Source organism: Pleuronectes platessa, chromosome 13, assembly GCF_947347685.1.
Source record: "Pleuronectes platessa chromosome 13, fPlePla1.1, whole genome shotgun sequence".
Taxonomy (NCBI): Eukaryota; Metazoa; Chordata; class Actinopteri; order Pleuronectiformes; family Pleuronectidae; genus Pleuronectes; species Pleuronectes platessa.
The window spans coordinates 12,627,537-12,651,906 of NC_070638.1; the positions used below are offsets into that span (position 1 = coordinate 12,627,537).

General features: G+C 42.8%; 1 protein-coding gene and 2 long non-coding RNA genes across 3 annotated transcripts; all 3 read right to left on the reverse strand.

The window, feature by feature from the left end:
* Window positions 1-10,719: 10,719 nt before the first annotated feature.
* Window positions 10,720-12,662, reverse strand: LOC128454028 (uncharacterized). Its single transcript, XR_008341585.1, has 3 exons — window positions 12,004-12,662; window positions 11,794-11,925; window positions 10,720-11,244 (listed from the first exon to the last, which is right to left on the reverse strand). It is a non-coding gene; the product is annotated as an uncharacterized LOC128454028 (long non-coding RNA).
* Window positions 12,663-14,885: 2,223 nt separating this feature from the next.
* LOC128454029 (complement C1q-like protein 2) lies at window positions 14,886-16,487 on the reverse strand. Its single transcript, XM_053437172.1, has 3 exons — window positions 16,204-16,487; window positions 15,992-16,114; window positions 14,886-15,418 (listed from the first exon to the last, which is right to left on the reverse strand). The coding sequence occupies exons 1-3, from the start codon at window positions 16,463-16,465 to the stop codon at window positions 15,138-15,140; spliced, it is 666 nt and encodes a 221-aa protein (XP_053293147.1). The 5' UTR covers window positions 16,466-16,487; the 3' UTR covers window positions 14,886-15,137.
* Window positions 16,488-23,162: 6,675 nt separating this feature from the next.
* On the reverse strand, window positions 23,163-24,370 carry LOC128454031 (uncharacterized). Its single transcript, XR_008341586.1, has 2 exons — window positions 24,237-24,370; window positions 23,163-23,677 (listed from the first exon to the last, which is right to left on the reverse strand). It is a non-coding gene; the product is annotated as an uncharacterized LOC128454031 (long non-coding RNA).

A 24,370-nucleotide genomic window follows, 5' to 3' on the forward strand; every position in this document is an offset into this window, starting at 1 on the left:
ATTAAGATGTGTCAAAGGTCTAAACTTGAAAATGAGTAAAATGCTTATAAAGATGGTATGTAGTCTAACGGAACACACACACACACACACACACACACACACACACACACACACACACACTCTGTTCCCCGCTGTGGCCTCAAATACTCTTACAGTTTCACTTGACCTCAGTTCTATGAAATGTTGAAAGAGACACACAGCTCCTCTCTACCATGTCAAAATATATATTTTGCATCTTCACAGCCATGACACAGAACATGACCTCTGTCCTGACGTGCTCGCTGAGCTTTTCTTCTTTTCCACCTCATTAAATTACCTTTTGTCTGAAATGTGCTGTACACATAAAACTGCTTTGCATTTATTGTCAATGAGCCAGCAACACTTTCAGTCACAAATGACTATCAGTGAGAATGGGTTTACTCTTTAGATTGGGACAAAATGACAGCAAGAAATGCTTCGGGATGACGGCCACCATCACTTTCTTTTACTGCATTATAATTTACATTATTATTAATAAAACCAATATCAACCATTTCCCTCCCAAACACATTCCTCCGCGAGGGCCCAAAAGTCGAGGAATGAAATATCCCAAGAAGATTTTGGTGGTCAAAGAGCGAGGTCATGGTGACCTCACCAAACCTGTTGTTGGCCTCATGAGTCTAATATCTCACACCAGCTTTAGGGAATTTATTTCACTTTTAGACAGATGTCACTTGGATTCAAAGATAAACTGATTGTATTTTCAATGGTCAAAGGTCACAGTGACATTATATGAGTCTGGAAAACCAGTATCTGCCCCTCATCCAGGTCCGTAGCAAAATTGAAAAGTTTCTACCTGGACTAATTCCGCGTTTTTTCAAGTTTCATGGAAATCGGTTTTGTTGGTTTTGTGTTATCGTGCTTGATAACAAACAAACCAACAAACAATCATACGGAAAATTCATTATTAACAGTGAACACAAATAAATCTGGGAAGTTTACCTGTAGCAGGGTTGTATGAGCCTGTGTTTGAGAGGACAGTCTTGTAGGTCAGTGTGATCTCATGGTTGTAAGGTCCAATATTTCCAACATTGCCCATGGCTGCTCCAAATGCCACCTGGTTACCTTGAGAGGCAAAATGAAAACTTTATGACACATAGTTTCATTCAGAGGAAGAACCCACTGAACGCTCTTACCTTGGATATGCCTCCTCAGATCCTTATCAGTGATTCTCTGCTTGTCCTCCAATTCTTTCAAGGCTTAAGACAATTGCCATCCAAATTCGGGATCTCGCAGTGACAAGCACATTCGACGCTGGGACGCTGGAAGCTGTTGGTGTCCTTTGCCTGTTGATCCAGATGCAGGACCTCAGCCACACACAAGGTGATGAGGGATAAGCCCAAGACAACCATCAAGGTCTTCATCTTTGGATTATTTCTGTTTGTCTGCATCAGCTCTTGCCACGATGCCTTAAATACCACACAAAGACGGAAGTACTTGTGGGTTTTGTTTGTATGATGTGATAAGATCTGATAACAAGGTAAAGGAAAGAGATGTGCTCAGTGCATGATGGGAGTTCCCACAGCAATCTAAGCCAAGATCAGCATAACTAAGGGATTGCTCAGTTATTTAAAGATTTTCTGGAGACGAACTAATACAATATTTGTTTGGACAATTTGTAAACAGCAAGAATTTAAAAAAGATTGCTAACCTTGTCTTTCAACATTATTCAAATATAACTACTATATGTTAAGATGTTTTCTTTTGGACATTGATCTTTAAGCTTTAGAATTTATTGTTTTAACACTTTATGGTAGTTCTCACATAAGCCAGATCATTCAAAACAAACAAAGCTAACTCTGAACGTGACTAAGGCCAGTTATTGAGAGTGACTGACGGTAAATGCACGTAATTGACCTCTGTGTATTTCTACCATGATGGTTGGATTCTTCTATCATTGCTTCATGCCTTTCTTAAAACTGATCTGCTGTGTTTGCTCCAGTGGACGTCCAATGAGATGTGCTGCAGCATTACCTCTCAGCAGGGGACCAAAGGGAGATGGAGCTCTTCCCTTATTTCCTTGTGCCCACGTGGCCGCTCTCACTAACTAAAATCTGCTCTGAGCTGTCAGTCGTCTCCCCTGGTTCTCCTCCCACTGTGATGGCCTGGCCGGGAAGGTTTCACAGTATATATTATGGTAAAGATATTAAGATGTGTCAAAGGTCTAAACTTGAAAATGAGTAAAATGCTTATAAAGATGGTATGTAGTGTAACGGAACACACACACACACACACACACACACACACACACACACACACACTGTTCCCCGCTGTGGCCTCAAATGCTCTTACAGTTTCACTTGACCTCAGTTCTATGAAATGTTGAAAGAGACACACAGCTCCTCTCTACCATGTCAAAATATATATTTTGCATCTTCACAGCCATGACACAGAACATGACCTCTGTCCTGACGTGCTCGCTGAGCTTTTCTTCTTTTCCACCTGCTTTTCCACCTCATTAAATTACCTTTTGTCTGAATTGTGCTGTACACATAAACCTGCTTTGCATTTATTGTCAAAATGAGCCAACAACATCTTCAGTCACAAATGACTATCAGTGAGAATTGGTTTACTCTTTAGATTGTGACGAAATGACAGCAAGAAATGCTTCAAGATGACTGCTACCATCACCTCCTATTACTGCATTATTACATAACATTACATTTCATTTAGCTGAAGCTTTTATCCAAAGCGACTTACAATAAGTGCATTCAACCCCGAAGGTACAGACCCAGGAGGACAAGAATCAAGAAAGTGCAATTTCTTCAAAATAAAGCAAAACTACAAAGTGCCATGAGTAAGTGCCATTTAAGTGCTCTTAAATTTTTAGTTTAAAATTTTTTTAGTGTTAGTTACCAGTTAGTTACTGGTAACCAGTGAAGGGAGCGGAGGAGCGGAGTAGTGTGAGTGAATTTAGGTTGGTTAAAAACCAGGCGAGCTGCTGCCTTCTGGATGAGCTGCAAAGGTCGGATGACAGTAGCAGGTAGACCTGCCAGGAGGGAGTTACAGTAGTCTATGCGTGAGATGACCAGAGCCTGGACCAGAACCTGCACCACCTTCTGAGTGAGAAGGGGGCGTATTCTCCTGATGTTGTACAGCATGAATCTACAGGACCGTGTTGTTGCAGTAATGTTGGCAGTAAGGGAGAGTTGGTTATCGAGTGTCACACCCAGGTTCCTAGCAGTCGGAGTGGGGTTAACACGGAGTTTTCAAAGTTAATAATCAGGTCGTGAGTGGGAGAGTCTTTCCCTGGAAGGAAAAGTAGTTCAGTCTTGTCAAGGTTAATTTTCAGGTGGTTTGCAGACATCATCTGAGAGATGTCAGTCAGACAGGCAGAGATTCGTGCTGCCACCTGTGTTTCAGATCGGGGAAAAGACAGGATTAGTTGGGTGTCATCAGCATAGCTATGGTAGGAAAAGCCATGTGAGTGAATGACAGAGCCGAGAGAGTTGGTGTACAGAGAGAAGAGGAGAGGACCCAGGCAGAACCTTGAGGGACCCCGGTAGTGAGAGGACAAGGTTCAGACACAGATCCTCTCCAAGTTACCCGATAAGTGCGGCTGTTGAGGTAGGATGAGAGCAGGGAGAGAGCAGAGCCTGAGACAACCAGGTCCTGAAGGGAGGAAATCAGGATCTGGTGATTCACTGTGTCAAATTCAGCAGAGAGGTCTAAAAGGATGAGGACAGAGGAGACAGAGGCTGCTCTAGCAGTGTGAAGCTGCTCAGTGACAGCAAGGAGGGCAGTCTCAGTTGAGTGACCTGCCTTGAAACCAGACTGGTGAGGGTCAAGGAGGTTATTGTGGTTAAGATAGGAGGAGAGTTGATTAAAGATAGCGCGCTCGAGACTTTTGGAAACAAAGGGAAGAAGAGAGACAGGTCTGTAGTTATTTACTTCAGACGGGTCGAGGGTGGGTTTCTTCAGGAGAGGATTTACTCTTGCCTCCTTCAGAGAATTAGGGAAACAGCCAGTTGACAGGGAAGTGTTGATAAGATGGGTGAGAAAAGGAAGAAGGTCAGGAGCGAAAGACTGGAGAATGTGAGAGGGGATGGGGTCAAGGGGGCAGGTGGTCGGGCGGGCGGAGGATTATAACTTAGCATTATAATTTACATTATTTTAATAAAACCAATATCAACCATTTCCCTACCAAACATCTGACATTTACAAAGGCAATGATCTCAGCGACACACTGATTCCCCTCTGTAATTAGACTTGACGTTCGAGGCACATGAGGCCACCGGCAGACATACAGCCATGTCTTCAGTTGCAGGTATTAGTATCTGAAAGACTGAGGATTGGAGTAAGTAATGAAAGTTAGGTCCTGATGTCAAATTATCTTTTTCTCTTTCACACTGTAAATGACACCGAACCCACATAACACCTCATATATGTGTGTGTGGGAAGCTTCCTACCTTGAATCTGTCCCTCAAGACCAGGAAACCAATTTTAACTTAGTCTTACCATGAGTGCTGTGCTTGTTCTTAACAAGTGGCTGTTTGCTTGGCCTGTGGTGATGCTGCAGAAGAGCTGTCACCTGTTTGCTCGATGTTCAGTGAAGCTTGACTCAGTTTCTTTAACGCTAACCAGTTCCTGTTCCTTGTCATTGCAGTAAAATGTAATTCTAGAGCAGACAACACCTTTAACAAATATTAACTAAATAAACACTGTTCCCCACTTTGGCCTCAGGTGCTCTTACAGTTTCACTTGACCTCAGTTCTATGAACTGTGAACATGACCTCTGTCCTGACGTGCTCCGTGAGCTTTTCTTCTTTTCTACCTGAGACACTCGTCATGCATTTTAGAAAATAATATCAAAGAATGAATTATTTGACAACAATAACAACAGCAACAATAATGATAATAATGAAAGTGCAAGTACAAATTTAGACAAGTTAATGCAGGACAATGGGGAATAATTAAGCAACAAAGCAAACAAAAGTTCCAAGTTAAAAGAGGTTTTTATAAAAATGCTTGCCCTGGACACTGAGACTAGCAGCATAGTTGTTGCGGCTGGTTATGTATGAGCTGTTTGGACAGACACACAGAAACAATCATATCTGAGGAGATCGTCTAAATTTCCTCCAAAGCTCTACATTTTCTTTAACACCTCCTTAAATTAAGTTTTGTCTGAATTGCGCTGTACACAAAAACCTGCTTTGAATTTATTGTCAAAACGAGTCGACAACACCTTCAGTCACAAATGACTATCAGCGAGAATGGGTTTACCCTTTAGATTGTGACAAAATGACAGCACATATTACATAATTATTATTAAAACCAATATCAACCATTTCCCTCCCAAACATCTGAAGTATACAAAAGGAAATGTTCAACAGCTTCTTCTTCATCTCAGTAATCAACGGGAACTCAAAACAATACGCAAAATGAGAGAGCACAAGGAAGCCCACACAGATCAATGTTCCCTGTCAACCAAATATGAATTGCAACGACACTAATCTGAGAGAGCAAGTGGAGGCGTTAGATCGACCACAGTGTCGTTCAAACGTGAAGGTCTGATTTTTTTTCTACGGCGTTTTGCCTGCAGGAGTCAGATTGTGTACAACGTGGATGAGTCACTGTGGTCTTGGAGGGATGAGTGAAGAAAAGGGCCTCACATATCCAGGGATTGAAATAGAATAAATGCTCTGCCTCTCACACTGCACGCCGAGTGGGAGGACACAACAGACACACCATATTCATCCTGTGGTTTACATTATCTCCATCTTCAGCCTCAGCACCCACACACAGTCAGGCCTGAGTGATGGATGTGTTGTGTTAGTTGGTGACCAGCGGACCTCATTGGGACCAAAGCCAGGTCCCAATGAGGCAAAACGTCATTTCTAAGGTCCTGGTTAAGTTTAAGGATCAGATATGAATTGTGGTTGGATTAAGCATAAGCAAGACAAGGGGTAAGGTTTTGGTTATAGGCTGTCCACAGTGAATTAAAGTCCTAAGAAGGATAGCTTTGCAAACCTGTGTGTATGTGGGTGAAACCTGCATGTTCCTGCATTTACAAATGTTACTTCACTTCTTACTGTAGCCTCTCCCTCCACAAGAGGGCAGCCCGCTACAACTAACCAAGAAAGAAGAGGCTTCACGTGACTTCATATGCAAGATGTAGGGTTGTGTGCATATTACTTTCACACATGTTCAGGTTTGGGATGAATGAAAAACAATTCTGAAACTTTTGCCCTTATTTATAAACTGTCCCTCTTGTATCATGCAAATAAAAGATATAACTTGTACTGCAGTCACACTGGAAAGATGATAGCAGACAACTTAATTAGCTTATAATGATTAAAGTATGTTTTTGTAATGTTTCAGAACAGGTTACAAATAGTGATTATGGCTATTGAGGATGATTATTGTTAATTGTCAAATACAGCATGATGCAGGGTTACATGATGAGCATGAAACAATTTAAAAGTTCAGTGTGTAGAATTTAGTGACATCTAGTGGTGAAGTTTCATGTTGCAGCTGGATACCCCTCACCTCACCGTCCCCTTCCAAACATGAAAGAGAACCCGTGGCAGCCTTCATGTGTCGTTAAACCCAATAGATCTGTGTTGATACTAGACAAAGGTCCAAGAGATGTATTCTCTCTGCCAATGTAATAGCTTTTGCAATAAGTGATGTCCCAACAAAACGAGTCAGTCTCAGCGGTCAATCATCATCAGAATCAGAATCAGAAGTATTTTATTGCCAAGTAGGTTTACACCTACAAGGAATTTGCTCTGGTAATTGGTGCACACAATGAACATAGGACATAAAAATGCAATAACATAAAAACGCAATAATACAACATACATAGGAAAGGCAATAAAAAATAGAAAACCAGTATATATTTACTCACTGTTTACTTCTTATTTACTCACTTTTTTCCAATATTTATACAAAGTAACATTTATTTTGACATAAACATTTCTGAATAAAAATATATAGAAGATAAAAGATATAAAAAGTGAAGTAAAAAGTGAAATGCATAACAGTAAACATTGTCCGATTGCAATATGCAATGTAATGCAGTATAATATAATATGATATGATATAATGTGTTATTTTAACACATCCTTGAGGTGAGGGGGTGGAATAAAAGTCAGAGTCAGGTGGGGGTCCCGGGCCTTGTTGATGAGGCCAACTGCAGACGGAAAAAAAGCTGATCTTGTGGCGGGAGGTTTTGGTCCTGATGGCCCGCAGCCTCCTGCCCGAGGGAAGAACCTCAAAGAGTTTGTTACCCGGGTGGGAAGGATCAGCCACAATCTTGCCTGCACGCCTCAGGGACCTCGAGGCAAACAGGTCCTGTAGAGATGGCAGATTGCAGCCGATCACCTTCTCAGCAGAACGGATGATACGCTGCAGCCTCCTTTTGTCGTTTGCGGTGGCAGCAGCGAACCAGATGGTGATGGAGGAGGTGAGGATGGACTCGATGATGCAGGTGTAGAAGTGCACCATCATTGTCTTTGGCAGGTTGAATTTCTTCAGCTGCCGCAGGAAGTACATCCTCTGTTGTCCTCTTTTGGTGATTTGAGGTCCTGGGAGATGATGGTGCCCAGGAAGCGGAAGGACTCCGCAGTGACGACTGGGGCGTCTCTCAGGGTGATGGGGGTGGGTGGGGCTGGGTTCCTTCTGAAGTCCACAACCATCTCCACTGTTTTTACGAGCGTTGAGCTCCAGATTGTTCTGCTCACACCAGGTCACCAGATGGTCAATCTCCCACCTGTAGGCGGACTCATCCCCACCAGAGATGAGCCCAATGAGGGTGGTGTCATCCGCGAACTTCAGGAGTTTGACGGACTGGTGACTGGAGGTGCAGCTGTTGGTATACAGGGAGAAGAGAAGAGGTGAAAGAACACAGCCTTGAGGGGAACCGGTGCTAATGAATCTGAATTCAGAGACATACTTACCCAGCCTCACGCGTTGCCTCCTGTCAGACAGGAAGTCTGTGATCCACCTGCAGGTGGAGTCAGGCAAACTCAGCTGGGAGAGCTTCTCCTGCAGCAGATTCGGGATGATAGTGTTGAAGGCAGAGCTGAAGTCCACAAACAGGATCCTGGCGTAGGTTCCTGAGGAGTCCAGGTGCTGGAGGATGAAGTGAGGGCCATGTTGACTGCATCGTCTACAGACCTGTTGGCTCTGTAGGCAAACTGCAGGGGTTCCAGGAGAGGGTCAGTGATGGCTTTGAGGTGGAACAGCACGAGGCGCTCAAATGCCTTCATCACCACAGAGGTCAGGGCGACGGGTCTGTAATCGTTGAGTTCAGCGATCTTGGTTTTTTTGAGGACAGGGATGATGGTGGGGTCTTGAAGCAGGCTGGTACGTGACATGTCTCCAGTGAGGTGTTAAACATGTCAGTAAACACCGGAGACAGCTGATCAGCACAGTGCTTCAGGATTGATGGAGAGACAGTCTGGCCCGGCTGCTTTGCGTGGGTTCTGTCTCTTGAATGGTCTGTTGACGTCCCTCTCCAGGATGGAGAGAGTCGTCACTGTGGTTGGAAGTTGTGTAGAGGTGCAGGCCCTTGCTTTGGTGGGGGAGCTGCGGCTGATGGGCTGGAGTGTGGTGTCATGGGGGATGATTTCAGGACTGTCTATCAAAGCGACAGTAAAACTCTCCAGACAGAGGCAGAGTCATTGGCTGAGAACTCGTTTAGCTTCTCTCACCTCTTTGCTAAACCTGTATTTCGACTCTATAAACCTGACTCTATCCCCGCTCCTGAACGCCTCTTCCTTCTCCAACCTTAACTTTTTGAGTTTAGCTGTGAACCAGGGTTTATCATTATTGTAAATCACCCTGGTGCGTGATGGAACACAGCTGTCCTCACAGAAACTGATATAAGAAGTCACAGCCTCTGTGTACTCATCCAGACTATTAGTAGCAGTCCTGAACACATCCCAATCTGTACAGTCAAAACACGCCTGAAGATCCTCCACAGCTTCACTGGTCCACAACTTTGAAGTCCTCACAACAGGTTTACAGAGTTTAAATTTCTGCCTGTATGCAGGAATCAAATGGACCATGACATGGTCCGAGAGTCCCAGTGCAGCCCGGGGGACGGCGTGATAAGCACTGCTTACTGTGGTGTAACAGTGATCAAGAATTTTCTCCTCTCTGGTCGGGCATTTAATAAATTGTTCATATTTGGGGAGTTCACGGGTGAGATTTCCTTTGTTAAAGTCCCCGAGGACAATAACTAAGGAGTCCGGGTTAGTCCGCTCCACACACAGTATCTGATCAGCGAGCATGCGTTGTGCCTCTTGCACGTTAGCCTGCGGTGGGATGTAAACACCGACCAGAATGAATGAAGCGAACTCACGAGGGGAGTAGAAGGGTTTGCAGTGAATGGAAAAATATTCCAGATCAGGAGAACAATGCTGTTGAATCACTGTCACATCGTTGCACCAGCCAGAGTTAGTGTAAAAGCAGATACCTCCACCTTTCGTTTTGCCGGAGAACTCCGTGTTGCGGTATTCAAATATAACTACTATATGTTAAAATGTTTTCTTTTGGACATTGATCTTTAAGCTTTGAGAATTTATTGTTTTAACACTTTATGGTAGCTCTCAGATAAGGCAGATCATTCAAAACAAACAAAGCTAACTCTGAATGTAACTAATGCCAGCCATTGAGAGTGAGTGACGGGGAAATGCACGTGATTGACCTCTGTGTTTTTCTACAATGAGTGTCGGATTCTTCTATCATTGCTTCATGCCGCAGTCAGATTGTCTACAAGAGTGGATAAGTCACTTTGGTGTCAGGGAGGACTGATGTAAAGACCTCACATATCTAGGAAACTGAAATAGACTGAATGCTCTGCGTCTACCTCTCACACTGCTCACTGAGTGGGAGGACGGAGCAGACACACTGAAGTGCTCACAGCCCCCCCCACAGGTATCCAGCATCCTTTCTGCATTTTCAGCCTCAGCAGTCATACGCTCAGTTCGGCCTATGTGTGTGCACCCAGCCACTTCTGTGGTAATTGCTGTTTGTGAAATATATTGTTCAGTTGTAGCTTCAGATTCTTGCAGTAGAAAATCATTTCATAGGCTGCTTTATCATCTAAGTCCATAAGAGGGCAGACTGGGACAACTGGGTAATAGAGAAGAGGGTAATGAGTCTTATTAATACCAATACGATTACATTTAAGGAAATGGATAGATACATTGATAGATAACTTATTGATCCAAAATTGGGAAATAATTATGTTACAGGATGTTGCAGAGAGAGCAAAAATAGCAATAGATCCTATATGAAGAATGTGTTCATTAATCTTTGCAGTAAAATGTAATTCTAAAGCAGACATCTTTAACAAATATGAATAAAAATAAACACTGCTTCCACTGTGGCCTCAGAGGCAAAAAAAAAAATATATATATAATTTTTCTTTTTGGCTGGGCGCAGTTTTAGCCCTGCATCTAGGAGATGTTGAAATAGCTGCAGCTCCTCTCATCCACGCTATAAGATACACTGTAGTTTACATTCTCAGCCTGATTTCCCTCATTTGTCCATAAACCAGGACATGACCTGAGTCCTGTCATGCTCCGAGACCTTTTCTTTGTTTCTACCCGAGCAAAGCCTCATGCTCTTCAGTTAAATATAATCAAAGTCATGATTGATTGTTGATGTTGAGGACTCCATGTTAGTTGTGTGGCTGTGCATGCAAAGCCTCTACGTTAATGGTTTGAGGGAAGAACCGGGATCATATGCTGGAGTGTTTATTGATTAAAAAGAATCAAAACACAAAAAGAACCATAATATCAATCAATATAAAACTTTCAATTAACAAGTTTTGATCAGGATCCCGTTTAACTTGATTAATTATTACACAGTGTTTTCATTAACACTTTAATTCCTTAGGCAACACCCCAATTGAAGTAACAATGTACTGCACCTCACTGACTCTCTCTTCTCTCTCTGGAGTTTATTTTTCTCAGAAAGGGAATAACAGAAATCCATTGAAGGTGCTGTGGTAATTAAGATTATCAAAAATCCACGTATTCACACGGAGTGTCATGTACACCTGGTCTCCCACATTAAGAGGTATAGTCATGCTGTTAGTTGCCGTTTCATGGCGATTTCCAGATGCATGATTGTACACGGTAGTGATCTGCACTCCATTCTTCATGAGGCGCAGCCCCATTGGCTTACTTGATATATTATGACCAGAGAAGCTGAAGTAATACATTCCTTTGACTGGAGCAGTGAAAATACCTGAGGATGATAAACAGAGAGACAGTTACATGTTATTAAACTTAAAGCACAGAAGCTGTTCTTCACAATCAAAGACAACTGGAACGCTGTTAGGAGAGCACATTCCTCCGTGTGGGCCCGAAAGTCGAGGAAAGAATTATCCCAAGAATTCCTTTGGTGGAAATTTCTTCCAATTCTTGAAAAACTGATGACATTTGGTGGTCAAAGAGAGAGGTCATGGTGGCTTAACAAAACCTGTTGTTGGCCTCTTGAGTATGATATCTCACACCAGCTTTAGGGAATTTATTTCTCTTTTAGACAGAGGTCACTTGGATTCAAAGATTAACTGGTTGTATATTCAATGGTCAAAGGTCACAGTGACCTTATATGAGTCCGGAAATCTGGTATCGGCCCCTCATCCAGATCCCTACATAAATTGAAAACTTTCTACCTGGACTAATTTCGTACCTTTCCACCAAGTTTCATGGAAATCGGTTTTGTGTTATTGTGCTTGTTAACAAACAAATGGACAGTTCATTATAGTGATCCAAATAACTCTGGGAAGTTTACCTGTAGCAGGATTGTATGAGCCCGTGTTTGAGAGGACGGTCTTGTAGGTCAGTGTGATCTCACTGTTGTAAGGTCCAATATTTCCAACATTGCCCATGGCTGCTCCAAATGCCACCTTGTTACCTTGAGAGGCTAAATGAAAACAGAGCTATATAACAACATTTTATGACATAGTTTCCTTCAGAAGAAGAACCTACTGAACGCTCTTACCTTGGAGCTCCCTCCTCAGAACCTCTCTCTTTCAAGGCTTTAAGAGAATTGTCATCCGAACTCAGGCTCTCGCAGTGACAAGAAGTGTTGGTGTCTTTCTCCTGTTGATCCAGATGCAGGACCTCAGCCACACACAAGGTGAAGAGGGATAAACCCAACACAACCATCGAGGTCTTCATCTTTGGATTATTTCTGTTTGTCTGCATCAGCTCTTGCCACGATGCCTTATATATGTCACAGTTCTCTGTGCCTCCAGTGCCCCTCCTCCTCTCTCCTCTCCTTTTCCCGCAGGTGCAGCTCGTCTCGCTAGATGACCTGGCTCACCAGGCGCACCTGCACTCATCAACTGCTCACTACATCTGCCCTGGCTGAGCGCGGAGTCATCGCCAGTTCGTCCTTGTCACTACAGTGGTAGTTTCTCGTTCTCGGCTCATAGTCAGATCCTCCTGTGGTTATTCTCCCCGTTAATCCTCGTGTCTGTTCTCCTGTCCTCCAACTACCCCGTCACCCTGCTCACCTGCTTCTCCTCTGCACTGAAGAACTCCCGGAGCCATCAGCACCCAGTCTATCCACCTTGTCCCACGTTAAATAAACGTCGATGAACGCACCACCTCAGTGCTCTGTGTTTTGCCTCCGCTCTGGGGTCCACCCGTCTCGTATCGTAACAATATACCACGCAAAGAAGGAAGTACCAGTGTGTTTTGTTTGTATGATCTGATATGATATGATAACGAGGTAAAGGAAAGAGATGTGCTCAGTGCATGATGGGAGTTCCCGCAGCAATCCAGGCCAAGAGCAGCACAACTAAGGGATTGTTCGGGAGTGCTCAGCCACATCTGTGGTAATGGCTGTTTGTGAAATATAATGTTCAGTTGTAGCTTTAGATTCTTGCAAAAGAAAAGGATAATTTTTCATAGGCTGCTTTATCATCTAAGTCCATAAGAGGGCAGACTGGGACAACTGGGTAGGAGAGAAGAGGGTACAGAGTCTTATTGATACCAAAATGTTTACATTTAAGGAAATGGATAGATAGATAGATACATTGATAAATACTTTATTGATCCCAAATTGGGAAATAATTGTTACAGGATACTGCACAAAGACCAATATAGCAATAAAACCTTATGAAGAATTAAAAAAACTCAAAATAGAATGACAGTCAAAATAAAATATGAAAATAAGATGTGCACATTCACAGTTATTGCAGGAGTAAGCAGAGAGAGTTTTGGTGTGGACAGAAACTAGGGCTCAAGGTTGTGAGAGGTGAGGAGTTGTACATTGTTATTGCTGTTGGCAGGAAAGATTTCCTGTTTCTGACCATGCGGCAGCGGAGCTGAACTAGTCTCTTGGAGAAAGTGCTTCGCTGCCTGTCCACTAGGTGGTGGAGAGGGTGCTCGTGATTGTCCATAATGTAAAACGGATTGTTCAGTGGTGATAGAACAGGAAATAACATTATAGTGTGTGACTCAAAGATTCATCCTCTCTACCATGTCAAAATATATTTTTTGCATCTTCACAGCCATGACACAGAACATGACGTCTGTCCTGACATGCTCCCTGAGCTTTTCTTCCTTTCCACCTCATTAAATTACCCTTTGTCTGAATTGTGCTGTACACATAAACCTGCTTTGCATTTATTGTCAATGAGCCAGCAACACCTTCAGTCACAAATGACTATCATTTACAAAGGCAATGACCTCAGCCACACACTAATTCCCCTCCGTAATTAGACTTGAGGATCGAGGCACATGAGGCCACCGGCAGACATACAGTCATGTCTTCAGTGGCAGGTATTAGTATCTGAAAGACTGAGGATCGGAGAAAGTAATGAAAGTTAGGTCCTAATGTCAAATTATCTTTTTCTCTTTAACACTGTAAATGACACCGAACCCACATACCACCTCATATATTTGTGTATTGGAAGCAGTTAAAACTTCCTACCTTGAATCTGTCCCTCAAGAGAAGGAAACCAATTTGAACTTAGTCTTACCATGAGTATGGTGCTCGTTCTAAACAAGTGGCTGTTTGCTTGGCCTGTGGTGAGGCTGCAAAAGAGCTGTCACCTGTTTGCTCGAGGTTCAGTGAAGCTCGACTCAGTTTCTTTAACGCTAACCAGTTACTGTTCCTTATCATTGCAGTAAAATAAAATTCTAAAGCAGACAAAAATAAACACTGCTCCCCACTTTGGCCTCAGATGCTTTTAATATTTTTGCCGGGCGCACTTTTTGGCGCCGCCCTCTGAGGGGCGCCCTAGGCCACCGCCTATGTCGCCTGTAGGAAAGACCGGCCCTGCATCTATGAGATGTTGAAATAGCTGCAGCTCCTCTCAACCACACTGTAATACACACTGTAGTTTACATTGTCACAGCCTGTGTTTCCTCAATTTTCCATAAACCAGGACATGATCTGAGTCCTGTCATGCTCCGAGACCTTTTCTTCGTTTCGACCCGAGCAAAGCCTCGTGCTCTTCAGTAAATGTAATCAAAGTAAGACTGGAGCATTTGATGTTGAGGACGCCATGTTAGTTGTGTGGCTGTGCATTCAAAGGCTCTACGTGATCTGGTTTGAGTGAAGAGCCGGGATCATATGATGAATAGTAAATGTTATTGTTTGTCTATGAGCTGCTTGGGCAGAAGATGTGATACTGTATCTGATAGACAGTCTAATTTCTATAAAATATATAAATGTAACAGTTATTTATTACAATGTCTAAAATGAAAATTTGATGTCTATGATTACAATTTTTTTAACTTGTGTACTTACATTATCCAACAACGTTTACAACAGACAAAAAATGTGAACGGGGTTTTTGAATTGGACTTGCAGTGATGTAAAAAAGGAAATTAGGTCATTTTTTAATAATGACACCATTTTTGAGCTGGAGTCATAGTGTGTTTATTGAACAAAAAGAAACACAACACAAAGACAAACAGAATATCAATGCATATAAAACTTTCAATTAACAAAGTTTTGATCAGGATCCCGTTTAACTTGATGAATTGTCATACAGTGTTTTCATTAATTCAAGTTTCCGGTCAGCTCTAAACACTTTAATTCATTAAGCAACACCCCAATTGAAGTAACAATGTACTGCACCTCACTGACTCTCTCTTCTCTCTCTGGAGTTTATTTTCTCAGAAAGGGAATAACAGATGTCCAATGAAGGTGCTGTGGTTATCATCATTATCAAAAATCCACGTGTCCTTCCCGAGCCTCATGTACACCTGGTCTCCCACATTAAGAGGTATAGTCATGCCGTTAGTTGCCGTCTCATAGCGTTTTCCAGATTGATGATTGTACACAGTACCGATCTGCACTCCATTCTTCATGAGTCGCAGCCCCATTGACTTTTGTGATAAATTATGACCAGAGAAGCTGAAGTAATACATTCCTTTGACTGGAGCACTGAAAATACCTGAGGATGATAAACAGAGACGGTAACATGTTATTAAACTGTAAGCACAGAAGCTGTTCTACACAATCAAAGACAACTGGAACGCTGTTAGGAGAGCACATTCTTACACGAGGGCCCAAAAGTCTAGGAATGAAATATTCCAAGAACGCCTCTGGAGGAAATTTCTTCCAATTCAAAACTGATGAGTTTTTGGTGGTCAAAGAGCAAGGTCATGGTGGCCTCACCAACCTGTTGTTGGCCTCATGAGTCTGATATCTCACACCAGCTTTAGGGCATTTATTTCACTTTTAGACAGATGTCACTTGGATTCAAAGATAAACTGATTGTATATTCAATGGTCAAAGGTCACAGTGACATTATATGAGTCTGGAAATCCAGTATCTGCCCCTCATCCAGATCCATCCCAAAATTGAAAAGTTTCTACCTGGACTAATTCCTCATCTTTCCACCAAGTTTCATGGAAATCGGTTTTGTTGGTTTTGTGTTATCGTGCTTGTTAACAAACAAACCAACAAACAATCAAACGCACAGTTCATTATTAACAATGAACACAAATAACTCTGGTAAGTTTACCTGTAGCAGGATTGTATGAGCCTGTGTTTGAGAGGACGGTCTTGTAGATCAGTGTGATCTCACTGTTGTAAGGTCCAATATTTCCAACACTGCCAATGGCTGCTCCAAATGCCACCTTGTTACCTTGAGAGGCAAAATGAAAACAGATTCATATAACAACATTTTATGACACATAGTGTCATTCAGAAGAAGAACCTACTGAGTGCTCTTACCTTTGAGCTCCTTCCTCAGATCCTCTATCTCTTTCTCAGTAAATCTCTGCTTGTCCTCCAATTCTTTCAAGGCACTAAGAATATAGTCATTCGATTTCTGGATCTCGCAATGACGAGCAGAGTCGATGCTGGGACTCTGAATGCTCTTGGTGTCTTCTGCCTGTTGATCCAGATGATCCTCAGCCACACACAAGGTGAAGAGGGATAAACCCAACACAACCATCAAGGTCTTCATCTTTGGATTATTTCTGTTTGTCTGCATCAGCTCTTGCCACGATGCCTTAAATACCACACAAAGAAGGAAGTACTAGTGTTTTTTTTCCAGAAAGGTGGTTTTATCTGTATGAGATAAGATACGAAGGAATGTGATAAGAATCTTGCCTAATGTGTATTTTTTTACTCACAACTCAAATAAACTACATAAAAACTTACTTATTTGTAATGATTCTAGGGGGGGGGGGGCAGGGTGAGAGAGATGGGCTCAGTGCATGATGGGAGTTCAACCAGCAGTCTAGGCTAGACTGCTGGTTGAACATTATGTGTACATTATGGTAATGGTATTAAGATGTGTAAAAGGTCTGAACTTTAAAAGCGAGTACTTATGCTCAGAAAGGTGGTTTGTAGTGTAACGGCAGAAGGCCATGACAAAACACAAACACAAACCCCCCCCCCACACACACACACACAGACACACACACACACACACACACACACAGTTCTCCACTGTGGACTCAGATGCTCTTACAGTTTCACTTGACCTCAGTTCTATGAAATGTTGAAAGAGTCACACAGCTCCTCTCTACCATGTCGAAATATATATTTAGCATCTTCACAGCCATGACACAGAACATGACCTCTGTCCTGATGTGCTCGCTGAGCTTTTCTTCTTTTACACCTCATCAAATTACCTTTTGTCTAAATTGTGCTGTATACATAAACCTGCTTTGCATTTATTGTCAAGACGAGCCGACAACACCTTCAGTCACAAATTACTATCAGTGATAATGGGTTTACTCTTTAGATTGCGACAAAATGACAGCAAGACATGCTTCGGGATGACTGCTACCATCATCTCCTATTACTGCATTTTAATCGACATTATTAATAAAACCAATATCAACCATTTCCCCTCCTAACATCTGACATGTTCAAAGGCAATGACCTTAGCCACACACAAGGTGAAGAGGGATAACCCCAACACAACCATCAAGATCTTCTTCATTGAATTATTTCTAATTTTCTGCATCAGCTCTCGTCACTCTGCCTTATAGACCATGCAAATAAGGAACTACCAGTGGGTTTTTCCAGGAAGGTTGCTTTGTCTGTATGAGATAGGATAAAAAGGAATGTGATACGGGTAAGAGATATTTGCTCAGTAGATGATGGATGTTCCCCCAGCTATCTAGGCCAAGAGCAGGATAAGTAAGGGATTGTTCTAAGGGAGTGCTTGCTAATGCAATATTTGTTTAAACAATTTGTAAAAAGCAGGAATTCAAACTAAACAAAAGGTAACGGCGGAAGGCCATGAAAAAGCACACACACACACACGCATGCACACACGCACGCGCAAGTGCACACACACACACACACACGCACTGCTCCCCACTGTGGCCTCAGATGCTCTTACGGTTTCACTTGACCTCAGTTCTATAAAATGTTGTAAGAGTCACACAGCTCCTCTCTACCATGTCCAAATATATTTTTAGCATCTTCACAGCCATGACACAGAACATGACCTTAGTCCTGACGTGCTCCGAGAGCTTTTCTTCTTTTCCACCTGAGACACGCACCAAGCATTTTAGGAAATAATATCAAAGATGAAGCATTTGACAACAACAACATTAATGATAATAAAAGTACAAATTTAGACAAGTTAATGCAAGACAATGGGGAAACATAAAGCAACAAAGCAAGAAAAAGTTCCAAGTTAAAAGAGGTTCTTGTATAAAAATGCATTTAAAAGAGGGTAGTGAGTTGGCTTTGTCTGATCCACAGTGAATAGCCCACCTCCCTCTGTCTCTAGACTTGCCCTGGACACTGAGAATAACAGCATAGTTGTTGTGTCTGGTTATCTATGAGCTGTACTTTGGACAGGCAGACAGAAACGGTCATATCTGAGGAGATCTTCTAATTTCCTCCAAAGCGCCCACTTTGCTTTTACACCTTCTTAAAACAAGCTCTACATTTTCTTTAACACCTCATTAAATTACATTTTGTCTGAATTGTGCTGTACACACTAACCTGCTTTGCATTTATTGTCAAAACGAGTCGACAACACCTTCAGTCACAAATGACTATCAGTGACAATGGGTTTACCCTTTAGATTGGGACAAGATGAAAGCACATATTACTCCATTCTAATTTACACTATTATTATTAAAACCAATATCAACCATTGCCCTCCCCAACATCTGAAGTATACAAAAGGAAATGCTCAACAGCTTCTTCTTCATCTCAGTAATCAATCGGGCACTCAAAACAATACGCAAAATGAGAGAGCGCAAGGAAGCCCACACAGATCAATGTTCCCTGTCAACCAAATATGAATTGCAACGACGCTAATCTGAGCGAGCAAGTGGAGGCGTTAGATCGACTTGTCCTGCAGTCACACTGGAAAGATGATAGCAGACAAATTAATTAGCTTATAATGATTAAAGTATGTTTTTGTAATGTTTCAGAACAGGTTACAAATAGTGATTATGGCTATTGAGGATGATTATTGTTAATTGTCAAATACAGCATGATGCAGGGTTACATGATGAGCATGAAACAATTTAAAAGTTCAGTGTGTAGAATTTAGTGACATCTAGTGGTGAAGTTTCATGTTGCAGCTGGATACCCCTCACCTCACCGTCCCCTTCCAAACATGAAAGAGAACCCGTGGCAGCCTTCATGTGTCGTTAAAGCCAGTAGATCTGTGTTGATACTAGACAAAGGTCCAAGAGATGTATTCTCTCTGCCAATGTAATAGCTTTTGCAATAAGTGATGTCCCAACAAAACGAGTCAGTCTCAGCGGTCAATCATCATCAGAATTAGAATCAGAAGTATTTTATTGCCAAGTAGGTTTACACCTACAAGGAATTTGCTCTGGTAATTGGTGCACACAATGAACATAGGACATAAAAATGCAATAACATAAAAACGCAATAATACAACATACATAGGAAAGGCAATAAAAAATAGAAAACCAGTATATATTTACTCACTGTTTACTTCTTATTTACTCACTTTTTTCCAATATTTATACAAAGTAACATTTATTTTGACATAAACATTTCTGAATAAAAATATATAGAAGATAAAAGATATAAAAAGTGAAGTAAAAAGTGAAATGCATAACAGTAAACATTGTCCGATTGCAATATGCAATGTAATGCAGTATAATATAATATGATATGATATAATGTGTTATTTTAACACATCCTTGAGGTGAGGGGGTGGAATAAAAGTCAGAGTCAGGTGGGGGTCCCGGGCCTTGTTGATGAGGCCAACTGCAGACGGAAAAAAAGCTGATCTTGTGGCGGGAGGTTTTGGTCCTGATGGCCCGCAGCCTCCTGCCCGAGGGAAGAACCTCAAAGAGTTTGTTACCCGGGTGGGAAGGATCAGCCACAATCTTGCCTGCACGCCTCAGGGACCTCGAGGCAAACAGGTCCTGTAGAGATGGCAGATTGCAGCCGATCACCTTCTCAGCAGAACGGATGATACGCTGCAGCCTCCTTTTGTCGTTTGCGGTGGCAGCAGCGAACCAGATGGTGATGGAGGAGGTGAGGATGGACTCGATGATGCAGGTGTAGAAGTGCACCATCATTGTCTTTGGCAGGTTGAATTTCTTCAGCTGCCGCAGGAAGTACATCCTCTGTTGTCCTCTTTTGGTGATTTGAGGTCCTGGGAGATGATGGTGCCCAGGAAGCGGAAGGACTCCGCAGTGACGACTGGGGCGTCTCTCAGGGTGATGGGGGTGGGTGGGGCTGGGTTCCTTCTGAAGTCCACAACCATCTCCACTGTTTTCCGAGCGTTGAGCTCCAGATTGTTCTGCTCACACCAGGTCACCAGATGGTCAATCTCCCACCTGTATGCGGAGTCATCCCCACCAGAGATGAGCCCAATGAGGGTGGTGTCATCCGCGAACTTCAGGAGTTTGACGGACTGGTGACTGGAGGTGCAGCTGTTGGTATACAGGGAGAAGAGAAGAGGTGAAAGAACACAGCCTTGAGGGGAACCGGTGCTAATGGATCTGAATTCAGAGACATACTTACCCAGCCTCACGTGCTGCCTCCTGTCAGACAGGAAGTCTGTGATCCACCTGCAGGTGGAGTCAGGCACACTCAGCTGGGAGAGCTTCTCCTGCAGCAGATTCGGGATGATCGTGTTGAAGGCAGAGCTGAAGTCCACAAACAGGATCCTGGCGTAGGTTCCTGAGGAGTCCAGGTGCTGGAGGATGAAGTGAGGGCCATGTTGACTGCATCGTCTACAGACCTGTTGGCTCTGTAGGCAAACTGCAGGGGTTCCAGGAGAGGGTCAGTGATGGCTTTGAGGTGGAACAGCACGAGGCGCTCAAATGCCTTCATCACCACAGAGGTCAGGGCGACGGGTCTGTAATCGTTGAGTTCAGCGATCTTGGTTTTTTTGAGGACAGGGATGATGGTGGGGTCTTGAAGCAGGCTGGTACGTGACATGTCTCCAGTGAGGTGTTAAACATGTCAGTAAACACCGGAGAAAGCTGATCAGCACAGTGCTTCAGGATTGATGGAGAGACAGAGAGACAGAGTCTGGCCCGGCTGCTTTGCGTGGGTTTTGTCTCTTGAATGGTCTGTTGACGTCCCTCTCCAGGATGGAGAGAGTCGTCACTGTGGTTGGAAGTTGTGTAGAGGTGCAGGCCCTTGCTTTGGTGGGGGAGCTACGGCTGATGGGCTGGAGTGTGGTGTCATGGGGGATGATTTCAGGACTGTCTATCAAAGCGACAGTAAAACTCTCCAGACAGAGGCAGAGTCATTGGCTGAGAACTCGTTTAGCTTCTCACCTCTTTGCTAAACCTGTATTTCGACTCTATAAACCTGACTCTATCCCCGCTCCTGAACGCCTCTTCCTTCTCCAACCTTAACTTTTTGAGTTTAGCTGTGAACCAGGGTTTATCATTATTGTAAATCACCCTGGTGCGTGATGGAACACAGCTGTCCTCACAGAAACTGATATAAGAAGTCACAGCCTCTGTGTACTCATCCAGACTATTAGTAGCAGTCCTGAACACATCCCAATCTGTACAGTCAAAACACGCCTGAAGATCCTCCACAGCTTCACTGGTCCACAACTTTGAAGTCCTCACAACAGGTTTACAGAGTTTAAATTTCTGCCTGTATGCAGGAATCAAATGGACCATGACATGGTCCGAGAGTCCCAGTGCAGCCCGGGGGACGGCGTGATAAGCACTGCTTACTGTGGTGTAACAGTGATCAAGAATTTTCTCCTCTCTGGTCGGGCATTTAATAAATTGTTCATATTTGGGGAGTTCACGGGTGAGATTTCCTTTGTTAAAGTCCCCGAGGACAATAACTAAGGAGTCCGGGTTAGTCCGCTCCACACACAGTATCTGATCAGCGAGCATGCGTTGTGCCTCTTGCACGTTAGCCTGCGGTGGGATGTAAACACCGACCAGAATGAATGAAGCGAACTCACGAGGGGAGTAGAAGGGTTTGCAGTGAATGGAAAAATATTCCAGATCAGGAGAACAATGCTGTTGAATCACTGTCACATCGTTGCACCAGCCAGAGTTAGTGTAAAAGCAGATACCTCCACCTTTCGTTTTGCCGGAGAACTCCGTGTTGCGGTATTCAAATATAACTACTATATGTTAAAATGTTTTCTTTTGGACATTGATCTTTAAGCTTTGAGAATTTATTGTTTTAACACTTTATGGTAGCTCTCAGATAAGGCAGATCATTCAAAACAAACAAAGCTAACTCTGAATGTAACTAATGCCAGCCATTGAGAGTGAGTGACGGGGAAATGCACGTGATTGACCTCTGTGTTTTTCTACAATGAGTGTCGGATTCTTCTATCATTGCTTCATGCCGCAGTCAGATTGTCTACAAGAGTGGATAAGTCACTTTGGTGATTTATCCACCAAAGTGAGGACTGATGTAAAGACCTCACATATCTAGGAAACTGAAATAGACTGAATGCTCTGCGTCTACCTCTCACACTGCTCACTGAGTGGGAGGACGGAGCAGACACACTGAAGTGCTCACAGCCCCCCCACAGGTATCCAGCATCCTTTCTGCATTTTCAGCCTCAGCAGTCATACGCTCAGTTCGTCCTGTGTGTTTGCACCCAGCCACTTCTGTGGTAATTGCTGTTTGTGAAATATATTGTTCAGTTGTAGCTTTAGATTCTTGCAGTAGAAAATCATTTCATAGGCTGCTTTATCATCTAAGTCCATAAGAGGGCAGACTGGGACAACTGGGTAGGAGAGAAGAGGGTACGGAGTCTTATTGATAACAATATGTTTACATTTAAGCAAATGGATAGATAGACAGATACATTGATAGATGCCTTATTGATCCAAAATTGGGAAATAATTATGTTAAAGGATACTGCAGAGAGCAAAATAGCAAAATAGCAATAGATGATGATGACAAATATATGAAGAATTAAAATAACTCGTCCCTGCATCTAGGAGATGTTGAAATAGCTGCAGTTCCTCTCAACCACGCTGTAAGATACACTGTAGTTTACATAGTCACAGCCTGTGTTTCCTCATTTGTCCATAAACCAGGACATGACCTGAGTCCTGTCATGCTCCGAGACCTTTTCTTTGTTTCGACCCGAGCAAAGTCTCATGCTCTTCAGTAAATGCAATCAAAGTAAGACTGGAGCATTTGATGTTGAGGACTCCATGTCAGTTGTGTGGCTGTGCATGCAAAGGCTCTACGTGAATGGTTTGAGTGAAGAGCCGGGATCATATGATGCTGGAGTGTGTTTATTGATTAAAAAGAAACACAACACAAAAAGAAACATAATATCAATCAATATAAAACTTTCAATTAACAAAGTTTTGATCAGGATCCTGTTTAACTTGATTTATTATCATACAGTGTTTTCATTAACACTTTAATTCATTAAACAACACCCCAATTGAAGTAACAATGTACTGCACCTCACTGACTCTCTCTTCTCTCTCTGGAATTTATTTTTCTCAGAAAGGGAATAACAGAAATCCATTGAAGGTGCTGTGGTAATTAAGATTATCAAAAATCCACGTATTCACACGGAGCGTCATGTACACCTTGTCTCCCACATTAAGAGGTATAGTCATGCCGTTAGTTGCCGTTTCAGGGCGATTTCCAGATGGATGATTGAACACGGTAACGATCTGCACTCCATTCTTCATGAGTCGTAGCCCCATTGGCTTACTTGATAAATTATGACCAGAGAAGCTGAAGTAATACATTCCTTTGACCGGAGCAGTGAAAATACCTGAGGATGATAAACAGAGAGACAGATACATGTTATTAAACTGTAAGCACAGAAGCTGTTCTACACAATCAAAGACAACTGGAATGATGTTAGGAGAGCACATTCCTCCGCGAGGGCCCGAAAGTCGAGGAATGAAATATCCAAAGAATTCCTTTGGTGGAAATTTCTTCCATTTCTTGAAAAACTGATGAGATTTTGTTGGTCAAAGAGCGAGGTCATGGTGGCTCACCAAACCTGTTGTTGGCCTCTTGAGTCTGATATCTCACACCAGCTTTAGTGAATTTATTTCACTTTTAGACAGATGTCACTTGGATTCAAAGATAAACTGATTGTATATTCAATGGTCAAAGGTCACAGTGACATTATATGAGTCTGGAAACCCGGTATCGGCCCCTCATCCAGATCCATCCCAAAATTGAAAACTTTCTACCTTGTCTAATTTCATGGAAATCGGTTTTGTTGGTTTTGTGTTATCGTGCTTGTTAACAAACATACCAGCAAACAATCAAATGGACAGTTCATTATTAACAGTGAACACAAATAAATCTGGGAAGTTTACCTGTAGCAGGGTTGTATGAGCCCGTGTTTGAGAGGACGGTCTTGTAGGTCAGTGTGATCTCATGGTTGTAAGGTCCAATATTTCCAACATTGCCCAGGGCTGCTCCAAATGCCACCTTCAAGACCTTGTTACTT